The 15,052-nt window shown below is 37.8% G+C and overlaps 1 protein-coding gene across 2 annotated transcripts in view; it reads left to right on the top strand.

Annotated features, from left to right (window-relative positions):
- ap3b1a (adaptor related protein complex 3 subunit beta 1a) overlaps positions 1 to 15,052 on the top strand; it is a 257,151-nt gene that overhangs the window by 124,380 nt on the left and 117,719 nt on the right. For both annotated transcript variants that reach the window (XM_063049310.1, XM_063049311.1), the window contains exons 15-17: positions 470 to 646; positions 6,764 to 6,950; positions 13,777 to 13,907. In XM_063049310.1, the coding sequence (XP_062905380.1) occupies positions 470 to 646; positions 6,764 to 6,950; positions 13,777 to 13,907 (495 nt within the window). The remainder of the gene's footprint in view (positions 1 to 469; positions 647 to 6,763; positions 6,951 to 13,776; positions 13,908 to 15,052) is intronic.

The raw sequence follows: 15,052 nt of genomic DNA, 5'->3' as shown, positions 1-15,052 counted from the left end.
CAAGTTCTTCTGCTCTGCTGACTTCATGGTTATCTAGGGTGTTGCTATTATTTCTTCTTTTGTTTCAAGGTTCAGGGAAACTTTTCTGGATATCTGTTTAGCATTTTATATGTGGGGACTAGATTTATTTTTTATTCTATTTATTTTCTCATGCTTGTGTTGATAAAATTAATTAATGCTGGAGAATTTTAGGGTATTAATCTTTGTTTTATATGTTTTCATTTCAAAGTATTTATTTATTATGAAATCATGTGAAAGAATTTATAAGATTGGCCTTTTCCAAATTGGTTTTTGCATTACAGATTTTAATTGATCAGTCCTCCATTACTACAATATTGATTTGTAGTTCTATTACGTTTGAGATTCCCAATCACATCCTTCTATCCTTCTCTCGGGTTTTATATTTCTCTTGCTTTCTCTATGGCTTCCTCTTCCAACACTCTCCATGTCTCTCTCTCATTCTCACAAGGTGTCCATGGCTCGTGCTAGCATCCTGTGGCTGATAGGTGAATACTGTGAGCACGTACCAAAGATTGCACCGGATGTCCTGAGGAAAATGGCAAAAGGCTTTATAAATGAAGAGGAGATAGTGAAACTGCAAATTCTAAATCTGGGAGCTAAGCTGTTTCTCACGAACCCCAAGCAGGTAAGAACTGAATGAAAGTGCATAATATTTCTCTTTTAGAGCTATTCAGAATTGCACGTTGGCCTTTACAATCTTGATGAATAATCTTAAACTGTTACATGTCATTTATTGCTTTGGAATTGGCTGGCAGGTTTGTATATAATTGTGGAAGGAACAGGCACCAAACACAAAGTTAAGTCTTGGCATTTACGTTTCTGAATTGATTTGCTTTACTATTTATTGTTTTACTAAATCAGGTTGTCTTGGCAATTCATTTCCCCCTTTTTTTTTGGATATGGAATATGTTAGTTGCATAATTTCATTGTGAGTGATAACTTACTAAAACACAAGGATTATTAAATATTTGAAATAATTATGAATCTCTGTTTTGATCTGTGGGAAGATTTCATATTTTTACCTTCATTGCAGTTGTGGCAATATGATACAAAATATGAACAATTTACACTGATGAATAACTGGTATAAATGGTATTTTCATGATCGTACCAAAGTTTAATCTACGGCTCTGCATTTTCCTGGACCTATCTGTTGCCTTTGTATTTGTTGCTCAAGATGTTTGATGCTCCTCCATAGTTGTCCAACTTAATGGGACTGTACTTATCTGGTTTCAATCTTAGAAATCCAACTGTAGCTAGAGAATTAGCTGCAATAAAGGCTTATAGATCTAGTATCCACCAAAGGTCAATTCTTGGTTCTAATCCTATTTCCTGTCTTCAGCATTCTCATTGGTTGCAACATTTAAAAACAAAGCAGCAGTTTTGTATGTAGGTTAGCGATCCCCATCTTAAGCTCACCTCATCCAGTTAGGACTCTAGTCAAACCTCTAAACTAGACGACTTTTTTAACCAGTAGTACAGGATGAGCTCAAAATTCCTCCAACTAAATACAGTGGATTCTGGTTATTTGGAACACATTGGGACCAGTACGTTTTGGCCCAGTTAATGAGCTGCCCCAATTAGCCGAAGTTTCATGGAAATAGTTTAAAAGGTTTATAAAAGACAAACTCCCATTTAACTGAGTAACAAATTATGTATTTAAATGAAATACTGAACAAATTGGAACACTATCAATGCTACTACAGAACTATAAAACTGTATATTAGTTCCTAATAGTATTCGATGGATAAATTCATCCAGAGTATATGCCACGTTCTTTTGATTGGCTGTAAATGAACAAAATCAGCGCATGCTCCTAGTGCAGATAATGGATTGTCTTCATTTAATGCTTTTGACTTTGTATCCTCCAAATCTTCATTTTCATTGTAACATTCAAGATAGTTCAAATTCTTTGTAGGTCCTAACTTGTTCAGGATTGAAACTGTGGTGAGCAAAACAGTTCTGACCTGTCTTACTGCTTATTTCTCACCAATTATCAGCGACAAAATTCGCTGCTTTTTGAACAAAAACACACGCAACTGGCGCTATTTAAAACCTGTTCACTCTAAGTATGGTGTAGCTTCTAACTGCCGTACAAGTGCACGCAACTGATACTAGTTAAAAATAGTTCAGCAACTGTCTCCGGTCCCAATTAAGTGGCATAGTGTCCCAAATAAATAAAGGGAATCCAACTATTTTCTTGATTAGTTTTTGTCCTTTAAGAGTTGTTCCAAATAAGCGGCTGCCTCATTTATCTGATGGCCCAAATAACTGGAATCTGCTGTCTTGTCAAGTGCCAATGTCTTCAGTACACTCTCCCCCCTCCACCCCCACCAGAAATTATCATTGACACCAATCAGCCTCCTGTCTAAGTGTTACCCAGGCAAAAGCCTGAGTCTTGGACCAGTTATCTGTGTCGTTATTAAGAGTTCTCTTCAGAACATCATCGGACCTTGTTTCTGAATCAGTTCATATGCTGCTGAAAGTCTTGTTCGTAAATTCATCACGAAACCTATCAAATCTTCTGCATTCTTGAGCATTCTGTTTTGATTTACCTTTTATAAACTAGAGATTGTCCAAACTTCTTTTTGTTTTGTCTTGCCTTACCTTGTTCCTTTTTTTCTCCCATTCTCTCTCTGATGATTTACATTTATTTCCAGTTTAAGCAGAAGTTTGTCAAAATATTCTTTCCTGTTTTCAAATCTGTCTGCGGTTTTGCCCTTCCCTACTCCAAGTCCAGTCTCCTTGAAGCCCTTTACTGTTGTATTAACACCTCGCTACTTTTGTATTCCTTTTCCCTTGCAGTTAAGGCCAACTTTTCAGTTACCTTATTTATTATTGGTTAACTGTGTGTTTCTTGTACAATGTGCCCATATCCTTCCGAACAGTGGAATTAACATTGGATCATATTAGGTAGAAACAACTTTCAGCTGCTTTTTTTTGTCTATTTGATGGTAATCTTTTGAAGCTGCTGGTCCTAGGTATGGTCTACTGCCTGGATCACAATTAGGCAGATGTCAGGAAGCTTACTGGTATCATTCATAATTTCTAAGGGGTATTGAAGATGTTGGGATATTTAGTTGGAGAAATTTTGTCCTTTTTCTATAGATCTTGGGCATTGTGGAAAAAGCCTACATTTATCGTATTTCTTTGATTGCTCTCAGATTAGTGGAGATAAGCTGCCCTTCTTCTGATGAAGATGCACAGTGTTATTGGGTAGTATGTTCCAGGATTTAGATCCACTGATGCTAGGAAAAAAATCGCCTATATATTGCCAGTTGCGTTTACTATGTGACTTCTTGTGAGACTTGTTGGTGAATTTACGTGTCTCTCCGTCATAGCCATGGATAGAAGTAAAGGTTGCGGGTTTGGGTGATGCTGAAGATTGTCCATGGCAGCAGTGGAAACTGGCACTGTGTGTGTGTGTGTGTGTGTGTGTGTGTATCTATCCATCCTGTTTGAGCCACTATTGTCAATTGAGACGTGTATTGAAATAGAGTTTTCATTGATTGGATATGCTCTTAGGATGTGCGCAGCACAACTGGCAGGTGTGTTTACAGATATCTTTAATCACTCCCTCTCCCAGTGTAGAGTGTCCTCCTGTTTCAAATTATCCACCATTGTCCCTGTACCAAAAGGGACCAAGGTAACATACCTGAACGACTGGCGTCCTGTCATTAATAGTAAGCAATACCTCAATAATAAGCAAATGCTTTGAGAGGCTGGTCAGGGATTACATCTGCAGCTTGCTACCACCCAAACTGGACCCCCTAATATTCACCTACCGACACAACTGATTGACAGACAACACAATAGCCACTGCTCCACATACCATCTTTAGACATCTGGAAAAGAAGGATGCTTATGTGAGAATGCTGTTCTTGGACTACAGTTCAGCATTCAACACCATAGTTCCATCCGGGGTTGACAAGAAGTTCAGAGAACTCGGCCTTGACCCTGCCTTGTGCAGCTGGATCCTGGACTTCCTGTCAGATCACCAGCAGGATGTAAGAGTGGGCTCCCTCACCTCCAACCCTCTGACTCTCCCATGACTGTATCACCACTACAACTCCAATCTGCCACTTAAATTTGCCAATGACACTGCATTGATTGGCCTTATCTCAAACAATAACAAGGTGGCCTACAGGGAAGAGGTCATCTCTCTCACCCAGTGGTGTCAAGAAAACAACCTCTCCCCCAATGTCGCAAAAACAAAGGAGCTGGTTGTGGATTACAGGAGGACTGGAAACGGGCTAACCCCTATTGACATCAATGAATATGCGGTTGAGAGGGTGAACATCTTCAAGTTCACATCACCGAGGACCTCACGTGGTCTGTACACATCAGCTGTGTGGTGAAAAAGGCAAAATAGCACCTCTTTCACCTCAGACGGTTGAGGATGTCTGGTATGGGCCCCCAAATCCTAAGAACTTAGTACAGGGGCACAACTGAGAGCATCCCGACTGGCTGCATCACTGTCTGGCATGGGAACGGTAACTCCCTTAATCACAGGACTCTACAGAGAGTGGTACGGACAGCCCAGCGCATCTGTACTTGTGAACTTCCCATGATTCAGGATATTTACAAGGACAGGTGTGAAAAAAGGGCCTGAAGGATCATTGGGAACCCAAGCCATCCCAACCACAGTCTATTCCAGCTTCTACCATCCGGGAAACGGTACCGCATCATAAGCGCCAGGACCAAAAGCTCCAGGACAGCTTCTTCCACCAGGCCATCAGACTGATGAACTCGCACTGATTTGAGTGTACTCTATATTACACCGACTATTCTATTTATTATAAATTATTATGATTGCACATTGCACATTTAGATGGAGATGTAACTTAAAGATTTTTACTCCTCATAGACGTGAAGGATGTAAAAAAAAAAGTCAATGCAATTCAATCTTCCCTGTTATTTATTGTCAGTTATGAATTGTCATCTGTAGACCATTTGTCTTAAAATCCAAGCATTCTTGGTAGTTAATACTGTTTTCTTTTTATTTGTAATTTATCTTTAATTTCCAGCCTGCTAAGATTTAAGCTCTTGTCATCACCTCACTGTGGGCCTCTCCTGCTTCTGCACTCTGCTGTTAGTTATTTAATTGTTCATTATTATTCATGACTGGATGTGACAGGTCAGGAGAGCTTTCATCGGATCCATTAGTTGTAAAATAGCAATGCTGTTCTTTAAGCAAGCTGCTTCTGTTGTCCAGCATGCATAAAGTGCTTTCCTATAGCTTTGCTGAGTTACAGTGAAGCATGTTAAGTGTACTTGTATGTGTTTTTAAAGTACATTAGTCCTTTGCTTGATAGTGGCTGAGGACTCTCCAAGCCCAGATGATTCTAGATTATTGGGCAACTAGATGTTACTGATGGCCTGCAGCTTCTTGTGGAAGCTTAAAGTTTGGAAAATATTCAATTTACCATATGGATATTACTACACAACATGAGCTTAGGGTATAAGATTTATGGCGGAGAATAAATGATCAAATGTTGAGTCCTGATGAAGGATCTTGGCCTGAAACGTTGAATGTTTACTCCTCTTCATAGATTCTGCTTGACCTGCTGAGTTCCTCCAGCAATTTTTGTAATGCTCTGGATTTCCAGCATCTGCAGAATTCCTGCAATTTTTTCCCCACGTTCAGAGGCATAAGACTGAAGGAAATAGCTTGATTATGAGCAGTGTGATGTTCTGCTTTACCTGAGATTTAAAATTTTATATGAGCAGAAGATTGTATAATTTTGAACAGGAAAATGAACTCTAAAACTAAATTATTGATCATTTGAAATACAAAATGACTGAAATTATGTTCCATGTTTTTGCATACTTACAAGTCTCATTCATTTCAGTAAAAACAATAAACAGGAGTGTTCTAACTGTGGAATTTTTTTGTTAAAATCTGGAAATGTATTCTTTGTTTACTCCTGGTGATAGTGACAAAACTTCATGGGAATAAAGACGCGTGGCTTCCTAAAGCAGTATGTTAAAAGTACAAGCTTGCCGTGTTGTTTGTGATTACACAGGGTGGATCAGTAATAAAATCCGAATGGATTGACAGCAGGGCTGTTTTCTTTCAGAAATACTGGTAATGATTGACGGAACCCATGACACTCAGTCACTTAGCTTGGTTGTAAAGGACATCAGTTAGTTACCCTGAGATAGAAATGGCTAAATGCATTGCCAATAATCAGCAATAATACAGTTCACTGATTCATATGGCTTAGTTAATGGTTCATAATTCAGTGAGTATGAGCTAAGTGTATTCAGGCTCCAGGCACTGTGCATGCTTTGGGGCAGTGTTGTTTCGTAAACCTTACCTCTTTCATAGAAATGTGCCTAGCCTAATATCATCTGATATGTTGATGTCCTGCATATTTTTCAGATTAAGTTTTGAGTGCTATGTTTTTAGTTATATTTCTACATTCATTATCCTCATGTAGACTCTTCACTAGCTTTGCCATATATGATTATTTTTTAATGATGCCTTTCTTTCCACTTCAGCAGTTTAATAATCTAGCGCCTGGCTTCTTCTCAGGATTCAGCATTCACCTACTCAGCACAGATGAGGACATGTGCCTTAGCTAAAATTTCATTTGCTGCCTTTGCAATGTGTATTCCCAATGGAGCCACATTTGTCGGCCATGACCATTCATTCTTATTACAGCTCTGAATATGTTTATTCAGTGTTATCAATAATCGTAAATAACATATATTATTTTCTTGTTTTGTTTTGCCAACAGACAAAATTGCTTATGCAGTACATATTAAATGTAGCCAAGTATGATCAGAACTATGACATTAGAGATCGTACAAGATTTATCAAGCAGCTGATAGTTCCAAATGAGAAGAGTGGAGCTTTAAGTAAATATGCCAAGAAAATATTCCTTGTCCAGAAACCAGCACCAGTCCTTGAATCTCCATTTAAAGGTACTTTTCTTTAAAAAAAAGTCATACTTTTCAAAGTCTGGTTTTATCTGTGGGAATTGATGAGTAGAATTGCTTTTTCTGACATAAAGGGAAAGTGCGCCCATTACTGTACATTCTAATTGTGAATGCCATGAAGTCCAAAACTGTTGATGTTTTCCACTTCAGTGCATCTTGGCAGGCTATTTGACTTCCTCTAATGTGTAGATGATCATAAGAGCATTTTATTGCAGTTATGGCTTATTTTTACAACTGTGAGCAGCTACAATATCATGTAGTCTGGAGTTATTAGGTAGAAAGATCAGGCGACAGATATAAGATGCTTGACAAGATTATATCCAATATTCAGAAGAGGATATTTTTTATAACTTTGTCATTAAAACTGGATACTTGTAAGTTAACTATAATGTAAACAAATTCAGTGGACTTCAGTTAATTGGGCCATTGGTTAATCAGGGCAGCTGCTTATTTAGGACAACTCTTAATGAACAAAATCTAATTGAGAAGATAGCTAGGATTCCCTTCGCTTATTTGGGATGCTGCCACTAATTGTGACAAGAGACTATTGCCAAACAGTTTCTAACTAGCATCAGGCATGTGCATTTGTGTGGCCATAAGACACGACAGTTTTTAAATAGCCTCAGTTGCATTTGCTTATGTTCAAAGAACAGTGATTATTGTTACTGATCATTGGTGAGAAATAAACAGTAATATAATTCAGAACTATTTTGCTCACTGTGGTTTCAAGAATTCAGGTCTGGAGATGCCAGAAATGGCCGGGAGTAAAAATGAAATGATTTCACTATTTCAACAAGGTAGGGACTACAAAGAATTTGAAGGTTTTGACAATCACCTTAAATGTCACAGTAAAAGTAAAGATTTGGAGGATGCAGTCATTGAAAGCATTGTATGAATGCAAGCCCATTATCTGCAATAGGTGTCTGTGCTGATTTTGTTCATTTGCAGTCAATCAAAAGAATGCATGAGTGCACTGGATGAATTCCTCCATTGATAACTGTTATGAATTAATACACAGTTTTGTAATACTGTAGTAGTTATATTTCATTTAAATACATAAATAGTACTCAAATAAATGGTAGTTGTCTTTTTTTTTAATATCTTTTTACCTATTTCCATGGAACTTCAGCTCATTGGGGCAGCCGCTTAATTGGGCCAAAATGTGTCTCAATTAACCCAAATCCACTGTATATAAAAAGCCATAAGCTACTTTACGATAAACTTTGCAGGTAGTATATTCAACTAAAGATTATTGTGGAACATAAATTTCTGATGTTAACCATAAATCCCTTGTATGCAACTGCAAAACTTTGCATACTTCGTATAAATTAAAACTTAGTATACTTCCCAGAATTCAATGAATTGAATACAATTTGACTTGGGCCAAATTGTATTCCATTAAGGTCCTTATTAAGCTAAAAATTAATAGCTTATTCTCATTGCTTTTCCCTTTGTCACTCAATTATATATTTATAATTTACTTCTGCAGTTTGAAAGTACTGTTTTCAATTGTGCAACAAGGCCCAGTAATAGCTGAGGAGCTAACTTGTCTTGTTTATACATATATCTTGTATATACACAATCTCATCCATTACTTTGTAAATGAAGCAGAATAGTATTGCTACGTTACGATTGTTTGTATTCAGAACAAGTGAAGTAATATTAGGATTGTGGTCAAAGATTAGGATCGAGAAGCCTGTTTCCATGGGTTTCTCTTCTTTTGTATTTTGCTTCCCCACCACCTCCCCAAGCAAAGTGCTCCGAGCTGCTTCACTATTTCACCATTTAAAGGAAACCTCCAGAGTACCACTGGTATTTTTAGTCAGTCAGTTAAAATTTTTTTTATTGACCTCCAACTAAGTTTTAAAGTAGGAATAACATTGCAGCGAGTAGTGTTAATTTACCGCACAACATTGCTGTTGATTTGAAAGGAGTAAGAAACTAAGGTAAATAGTTGATAATATTTTCAGTGAGAACCACTAAAAAAAATACCTGGCAATAACTGGAGAAAACATAATGTTACCATTTGTATGTTGTCGTATTTTCCAAGTTTTCTCCTCCATGATACAGTACTGTACAAAAGCCTTAGGCACATGTAAAAAAAATTCTGTAAAGCAAAGATGCTTTCAAAGATAGTGAAATGAAGAATTTCTAAATAATAAAAAAGTACTATAAAAAGCAGTAAACAGTTTTAAAAAACTACAAATGTTTGTACATTTATTCAATATTTGGTGTGACCTCCCTTTGCCTTTAAAACTGCATCAATTCTTTTAGATACATTGTTGTGCAGTTTTGTAAGAAAATCAGCTGGTAGGTTGTTCCAAAGATCTTGGAGAATTTGCCACTGTTCTTCTGCGGACTTTAGTTGTCCCACTTTCTTTTCTTTCTCCAGATAATCCCAGATAGCCTCGATGATGTTGAGATCAGGGCTCTGTGGAGGCCATACTATCTGAAATCATATAAAAATCTAGGGTGTCTTAAGACTTTCACGCAGGGCTGAAAAACTGCTTGATAGAAAAAGCACATTATAGTGCAAAGCAAGAGACTCTGACTCTGGATTATTCACTTAATAATTTTTCCAAGGACTTTAAAACTTTTGTTCCAAACAGCTTTTACTTACTTGAGATGCTTTTGGGTATCGTGCTGTCACTGCTGTCACCTTCAAAACACAGCTTTCACCCAGGACAATGACTAATGCTTCATTGATTTTCTATTACCCAATTTGCATCCTACATCTTCATTAAAATTTACATTCCTTTCTTCCTACACTTTTATAAATATTGTGTATCTGTAAATACTAACTCTTGTTAGTCTTCCTGTTGCATCATGCCACTCTTTTTGGTAGATTACGTTGACAAGCTTGTCTTCACTCGATTTATTGGGTCAGTTTGAAGATTGGAGCATGAGACATTAAAAAATGAACAACAAATTCACATATTAGTTTAGAGAGAGTTACCAGTGCTGCATAAGCTTGCCACTGCTATTAAGAAACACCTGAAAGCACCGGATGGAGTAAAGACTAGAACTGGACAACATCCCACCTAATTGTATTGAAGACCTGTGCTTCAGGGATGGTTGTACCTTTAGGCAACATGTTCCAAAGTAGTTACAATGCTGTCATCAGCTGGGCAGTCTAGCAAGATACTGCCCTGGTGATCTACTTTCATTCAACACAAAGTGATGGGGGAAAACACTAGAGGCTGGAATCAAAAGTTGCACAAAGATGTTTGTGTTATTGGAGGTCACTTATCCCAGTTTCAGGATATCACTGAATGAGTTCTTCAGAGCAATATGCAAAGCCAGTCTGTAACTGCTTCATCAATGACCTTTCATCCATCTTAAGGACGGAAGTGGAGATATTTGCTGATGAGTGAATAATGCTTTGTTTCCCTTCGCAGCTTGTCAGCAAATGAAACAGCTCATACCTACGGTAAATGCTGTAATTTGTACACAGCATATAAGCTGAGCTTGATAAGTAGCAAGTAACCTTTGCCCATCAAAAGTGACAGGCAACAAAAACCTAATCTTGACATGCAGCAGCATTTAGGTCCTCCTCCAATGTCAATGTCCTTTGGAGTTCCCTCCAGCAACTCCAAAGGACCAGCTACATAAATACCATGGCTACAAGAGCAGGTCAGATACTGGGTATCTTGTCATGTGACTCACCTCCTGGCACATCATCATCTACAGGGCACAAATCAGTAACATGATAGAAAATTCTGTACTTCCCTGATATGCACCATGGAACCACTCTCAAGAAATTTAACAGCATCCAGGTAAAAGTAGCTAGCTCGATTTGTGCTTCCGCTACCATAGACGCTTATATGCTGCATGATTGGTGTGCAGTGACTGCAAGGTGTATTTTCCATAAAATGAACCCTTTTTGAAAGCATGTGCCCAAATTGATAATAATTTTTTTCAACTATTTTGTGTGCCGTAGTTGTTTTAGGCAGAGATTATCATTGATTAATAGATTTGTAAAAATAATTATGGACATTCTTAAGGAAAAAGGATGAGTCCTGTTCCTTATTTATGTATATTCATTGTTTTACTATTAATAAAATTCTAACAGACAGATTGAAATAAATGAAGCATTTTAGAAAACCTGTTCAAAAATTTTAAAAGGACATTTGAAAAATAGCATCATTTCTAATTAGTATAAATAGTATTGTTATTATACTGACAAAAGGTAAAATACAAGGGGAACACACAGAAAATGCTGGAGTAACTAAACAAGTTAGGCAGCATCTATGAAGGGGGAATAAACAGTTGATATTTTGGGCCTAGACCCTTCATCAGGACTGAAAAAGAAGTGGGCAGAAGCCAGGATAAGAAATTGGGGGGAGGGGTAGGAGTACATGCTGGTGGGTGATAGATGAGACCATGTTGGGGTGGGGGTGAAGGAACAGGGAATGAAGTAAGAAACTGAAGGTAGACTAGAAGTTAGAGAAATCAATGTTCATGCAGTCAGGTTGGAGGAAAATGAGGTGTTGCTCCTCCAACCGGAGTGTGGCCTCATTGTGGTAGTAGAGGAGACAATGGACAGACATGTTGGAATGGGAATTCAAATTGAAATGGTGGCCACTGGTAGCTCCTGCCTTTTGAAGTGGACAGAGTGAAGGTGCTGGACAAAGTCATCTCCCAATCTGCCTGCTGAAGGGGTTGGGCCCAAAACATCGACTCTACTCTTTCCTAGATGCTGCCTGGCCTGCTGAATTTCTCCAGCATTTTGTGTGTGTTGCCCCATTCTATGTCAAGTCCCACCGATGGTGGTGAGGGAAGAGATGTAGCACTTGTCCTGCTTGCAGGGATAAGTGATAGGTGTGAGATCACTGGGGAGGGACAAGTTGAGAAGAGAGTTACATAGCAAGCGATTCCTGTGGAAAGCAGAGATTGGGAGAGGGAGAAAGAAAGATGTGCTTAGTGGTAGGATCCTATTATAACTGGCAGAAGTTACAGAGTATAATGTGCTGGATATGGTGGCTCATGGGATGGTAAGTAAGGATAAGGGGCCCCTATCCCAGTTAAGGTGGCGGGAGGATGAGGTAAGGCAGATGTTCAACAAATGGAGGAGATGTAGGTGAACCAGACTAAATGGTCCAACTGATCCAACAAAGTGTACACCAGATCTGTGAGGATTTCAAAACTTACCATCCAACATTGTGTTCTAGCAACCATCTAGCTGCCACCAAGCTGGAGTGAGGTATTTCCTGTGAAAACATCTCACTGCTCTCGGGTTGTAAACAATCATTTGCTACTTCATTTGTCAGTAAAGATAATCAATGTGTGTCTTTTTATTCTGGGTGGGGTTTAAAGAAATGAGGGTTACCACTGCGTGCTAACGACATTTTTGCACGTGTCCATCTTGGCCACCCGTGCTACAGGTTCACCACTTCTGATGGCAATGACACCTCCCAAATCAGTGGCTTCTTTCACCAAAATGAGGAAGGGCAGGTGCTATTCCTCATTGCTGCTGGGTCTAAATCCTAGGATTTCCTACCCAACCCATACTGTAGGACGGACCTTCTGCAATATGACCACAGTAGTTTAAAAAAAAACGCGTCAGTACTGTCTTCTGGGGACATTTAGAGATCAGCAATTTGTGGCTTTACCAGCAATGTGTAAAAACAAAATGTTTGGGGTGGGGCACTGGTGGTACTTGCTACTCTAACACAATAAAGAGTTGAAAATGCCCAAAGGTGCATGCTGAGTTTTGTTAGCCCCTCCACCCCATTCCAACCCTTGTAACCACATTATGCACCTTTCTATTCCTTTCTCGCTTTGTGTTTATTTCACAACTACTTAAAAGCTCCAATGCTGATTGTTTCAAATGCTTGCAGTAGCAAGTTTCACCTCCTAACTACTCTCTAAGTAAGCACTTTTCTGCTGAATTCCCAATTGATTTTTTTTATGTTTATGGCTCCTATTTTTGGTCATCTCTGCAAGTGACAACATTTTTTGTGTGACAGTACATAATTTGACTCCTATCTCCTTTCTGCAGCTGGTTAATGGGTATGCAGTTTACTGGTAACTTAAGGCTTTCTTAAGAACAGGATAGTGTGGTATACCCATCTGCAAAACAGTTTAATACTTTTACAGTCTTTATTAGTTTATTTGTGAATGTTGGTTTGTTATGCTAAACTGTAAATAGAACAAAAGTATTTTATAATATATACTGAATTTAAGAGTAAATTGTGAAGAGTCTGCAACCTTTCTCTTCAAATTCATTTTCATTTAATTGTCTCCCAAAATGATGTAGTGCAAATTTTTCTCTATTTGTGTCACTTTATTCTGATCTTAATGATACCCCTGTAAGCTTTGTTTTTGGTTTTTTACTTTCAATTATTTAATTTTACGGGTATACTTTTATAGTTTATTGTCACATATTGCTATTAATAGATCTGTTTACGTTATAGTTAAATTTTAATAGGAAGCCAAGGAACAGTTTTGTTGGCAGCAAAATAGTATTAAAATTCTGAGTGAGTTTTGTTCTAAGACATGTATGCGGATTGTTTAACTGTGCTGTCATTCTTAATATTCACAGTAAAGTAATTTTTAGAGGAGCTGCATTTCACAGCAACACCTCCAAACACACTGAATGATTAGCTTTTTTATTGACCATTATAGGTGAGATTATTGTAATCTATGGTCTGAAATCAGTTTTCTGACCTATGAGGAATCATCTCCCCTTTTTATTTATACTCTGACATTTGAGATAATGCAGCACCAATTATCACTAGTGCTGATTAAGGCTCTGACATAAAGTCTATATTATTATTTTTCTCTTTTTTTTCCTCCCCTTGATCAACAGATAGAGATCGTTTCCAACTGAGTACGTTATCACATTCACTGAATACTAAAGCAAACGGGTACCTAGAGCTTCCAGATTGGCCAAGGACAGCCCCGGACCCTTCTGTCCGAAACGTGGAAGTCATTCAGACAGTATGATTCTTTCTTATTTTACTGATTGTTGATAACCTAGTTAGATTATTTAAGTACAGGTCGACCTTCACTAATCCGGCACCATTGGGACCTGAGGAGTGCTGGATTAGTGAAAATGCCTAATTACAGAAGGATCACATTAAGCATCATCAGTGCCAGATTATCGAAGGAACCGGATTACAGGTAGTCGGATTAGTGAAGGTCGGCCTGTAGCAGAGAAGAAAGCAATGATGCAGAAGATGAAGCCAATTCTAATTACATGCTGTAGAAAGTTGCTGACCCTGTCTAAAATGTTTTAGTCTACAGTATCATATAAAAAGATAAAGTATGTAATAAAATAATTACTGTATCTTTATACATTAACATTTATAATGTATGTAACTGCAACAAGGTTTAAATTCTGTATATATATTCCAATATTTAATATTGTAATATTTATTTTTCTTAGTTTGTATTAGATTATGATAAACATTGCTCAAAAACACAAATGTCTAATCATATCCAAGCACATCCTTTAGTGGCCTATATTTTAGGCTTCTTGTTGTTCCTTTCTGTGCCTTGTGGTGTATCGGGCAGAACTTCTTTTTTAACAAGTTGCTAGCTGGACGTTCAGCCCGGCACAGATGAAAAGCATGCAAGGAGCTGGCCGGATTTGAACCCAGGACCAGTCGCCTCGAAGTCCAGTGTGGATGCCAGTACACCACTGGCCGGCTATATTTCAGCTCATACTGCAGCACAAGTTTGCATCCTTGCAACAATCTTGTTCTACTTCCATGTTGTTAAAACAGAATCAGACAGCAACCCCTTACAATACATGTGATTTATAATTGTAACTCAGATCACCATGAAAACATTGAAATCTACCAAATATTCATACCAGATGAAAAAAAATCAAGCTCTGTTACAAATCCAATGCTTCATACCCTCTGTAGATTAAACTAATGCCTTTGAGCATTGTGATACAACATTACAATTCAGAATGTAGCCTTTTTTTTGAATTTCTCATTTGCTTGCTGATTATCAGACAAAGCACTTGGTAGATTCTGTAGTGATGTCTTTCTTTCTTTTTAAATTTTTTTATTGAGTAAGTATACAAAAAAGGTAAGCCATATAAACATTAATACAATGTTAAAGTATAATAAAAT

Source organism: Mobula hypostoma, chromosome 5 (assembly GCF_963921235.1).
Source record: "Mobula hypostoma chromosome 5, sMobHyp1.1, whole genome shotgun sequence".
NCBI lineage: Eukaryota > Metazoa > Chordata > Chondrichthyes > Myliobatiformes > Myliobatidae > Mobula > Mobula hypostoma.
The sequence above is the reverse complement of the archived record's forward strand: the minus strand, read 5'-3'. Positions and strand labels throughout refer to the sequence as shown.